The sequence below is a fragment of the Montipora foliosa genome, chromosome 6, assembly GCF_036669935.1.
Source record: "Montipora foliosa isolate CH-2021 chromosome 6, ASM3666993v2, whole genome shotgun sequence".
Taxonomy (NCBI): Eukaryota; Metazoa; Cnidaria; class Anthozoa; order Scleractinia; family Acroporidae; genus Montipora; species Montipora foliosa.
The window spans coordinates 7,945,004-7,947,503 of record NC_090874.1 but is presented as its reverse complement, the minus strand read 5'-3'; the positions used below and the strand labels follow the sequence as shown (position 1 = coordinate 7,947,503).

At 41.0% G+C, this 2,500-nt stretch overlaps 1 protein-coding gene across 1 annotated transcript in view; it reads right to left on the bottom strand.

Annotated features, from left to right (window-relative positions):
* LOC138006575 (cilia- and flagella-associated protein 206-like) overlaps positions 1-2,500 on the bottom strand; it is a 19,107-nt gene that overhangs the window by 15,604 nt on the left and 1,003 nt on the right. The window contains exons 3-4 of the mRNA XM_068852991.1: positions 1,966-2,056; positions 1,471-1,572 (exon numbers count right to left, since the gene is read on the bottom strand). Coding sequence (XP_068709092.1) covers positions 1,471-1,572; positions 1,966-2,056 — 193 coding nt within the window. The remainder of the gene's footprint in view (positions 1-1,470; positions 1,573-1,965; positions 2,057-2,500) is intronic.

Here is a 2,500-nt window from a genome sequence, read left to right as displayed (position 1 = left end):
CCCGGTTACTTCCACCAATTATAACTTCATTAAAAATTAAGTCTGCCGCTTGGGCATTTGGAAATTAAAGCACAAAATTCTCAGCTTGACAGCACTTGACACAAATACGTTTTCATGTTAGGTCATACAGTATATGAGCTGCTAACTGAGATTGAGTGAACCAATCAGAAAGCTAGAAACGCAATATCTGATTCAGGTTCAAGTTCAAGTTCAAGTTACCTATTTCAACTAAGGTGAATACGCGAGACACAGCGGGTTCAAGTCGCAGTCAGCAAACATATCGTGGGGTATGCGGTTGGAAGAGTCCCTTCCAAGGTTGTGGATGGTGGTTGGACAGTATCGAGCCATGGCAGAGATATCTTTTCCCGTACAATGCAATGGGGGGGGGGGGGGGGGGTACTCCCTTATAAGGGCTTAATGGAGACGCGCGGCCAGCAAGGGTATGTTTTTCGGGATTTTTGTCTTGAACAGGTTATCGAATTTATCATTCTTTGACTTAATCAGGGTATCGATTTATCAATTTTTGTCTAAAGTGGGTTAAATGTCTTAGACAGGGTATCAAAAATCGGAATTCTGTCTTAAAATGGGTAGGAAAATCAGCGACATTTGTCTTGAACAGGGTCAGGGTATGAGGGGCTGTGCCGCACCTCCCCAACCAGGGATACATCGAGTACCCCCCCTTCCCGGGGATAAAGAGAATGAAGTGGGACTTTAAGGGACAGACTTGGTAACCACATTTGAATTGATACCAGACCTCTTTTGGTCAAAGTCAACTGTCCCCAGCGTCGCTTCGAGATCAAAAGCCCGACAGGGGGGATAGTGTCAGGCATCAAATCCAGTGCCTATAATTTGCCTGCACTCCCCCCATGGGATTTACATTGATAGGAGCATTAGAGCCACGTTTACTGCAAGGACTGCTTTGTTAACAATTGGTAGCAGTAAATTGAAAGCAGCAATGTAGCAAAAAGTACATCCACAAGTTTTGGCCAGACAGGAAACAGCCCATCGGAAAGAGCTTCAGCGAGAGCTTGAAGTCAAGTTCAACATTGCTTATAATATAATAGTGAAAGAAGAAATCCCATTCACAAGATCAAAGTAAAATACAAAAAAACTGAAAATGACGTAATGATTTCTTAATTTCTGCTTTTCTGTTGGAACAGGTGATTCCAGTATTTAAACTGTGCTCCTAACATTTTCTGCTGTGTGTCTAGAAATATACAAGTGGTAGCACAAGATTAGTGCTCCCAAAGCCAAAAATGAACCCTGCTTATGATGGCTATTAATCCCTAAAAGCTTCCTTTAGCTCAGTGGTGGTGCATCTGGCAAATATAATAATATTTTTGGAGGGTCACAATTTCAACTTCTATTCTTCAGGGAGCACTTGGATTTTTTTCTGAATACCCCCCAATTAAAACCACTCAGTTTTCCAAGCATTTTTCTTCAATGGCAGTCCTAGCATCAAGTTCATACCCTCAAGTTCATCTCTTGTCCTAGCACGGCTATCAGTGATCTCTCTGACAACTGGCTGGAGACGCTGGTCAAGAACGCGTCTGTGTTCATCCAAGAAATCAGCTACAAATTCAAGTAAACCAACTATAAATAAAATTAAATTTGATTCTGGTTCCTTTTCAAATGCCACAAGAAAATGTTCCACCATCTATTGAAATGGCTGTAGTTCTCATGATAATACTTCCACTTGTATTTGTTCCCCTTTTCTAAATTACGTACTTTTAGCCCTTTTCGTCTACTCAAACCTTGGCAAAAAATTAAGCCACGGTATGAATACATCCTTAAATTTTACAAGATAAACATTCAGTGTGGCAACATTGATGCACATCTGCTCAGTCACATAAATCAGTTACCAATGAAAACAGGTTTCTCTCCGCAAAAAAAATGTTTTCAGGGGAAATATTTTTCCAGCTGCATTTGCTGATATCTGCACATTTAGACTTTATTTGTTCTTACCTCGACTGGTGTAATTCATGTCAAAGTAGACCTGCATTTTTACTGTATCCAAAGAGGAAGATTGAGTATCCAGCAATCTGTCCACACAAAGCTGACAAAGAAAGTTTACACAATATTCTAGGGGTGCTTCTCTCCCAAGTAAAGCATAGGTCTAGTGTACCATTATGATAATGATGACAACAAACTAAAGAAATCAAGATATTACAGAGGATTTGTAGTATCTGCATGACTTCATATGTACAAAACTCTTGCCTTGTCATAAACACAAACTTAAATGGTCGAAAATCAGAAAGTAAGCGTAGCTTTTAAGCAGTGCCTCCAATGTACAATATAGCAGGTGGTTTGGTGAATTTTAGAGGCTTCTTTCCACCAGGGTCGATTGAATGTAAATGGCCATACGAAAGCCAAAGTCAAAAGACCAAGCAAAGGGGGAGGGGGCAGGGGAGGGGAGGGGAAGGAGTGAGGAACCACCTGCAATCAACCCCACAACCTTTTTCAGGCTGGGGAAAGTACCATTCCTGATTGGCTGATAAAG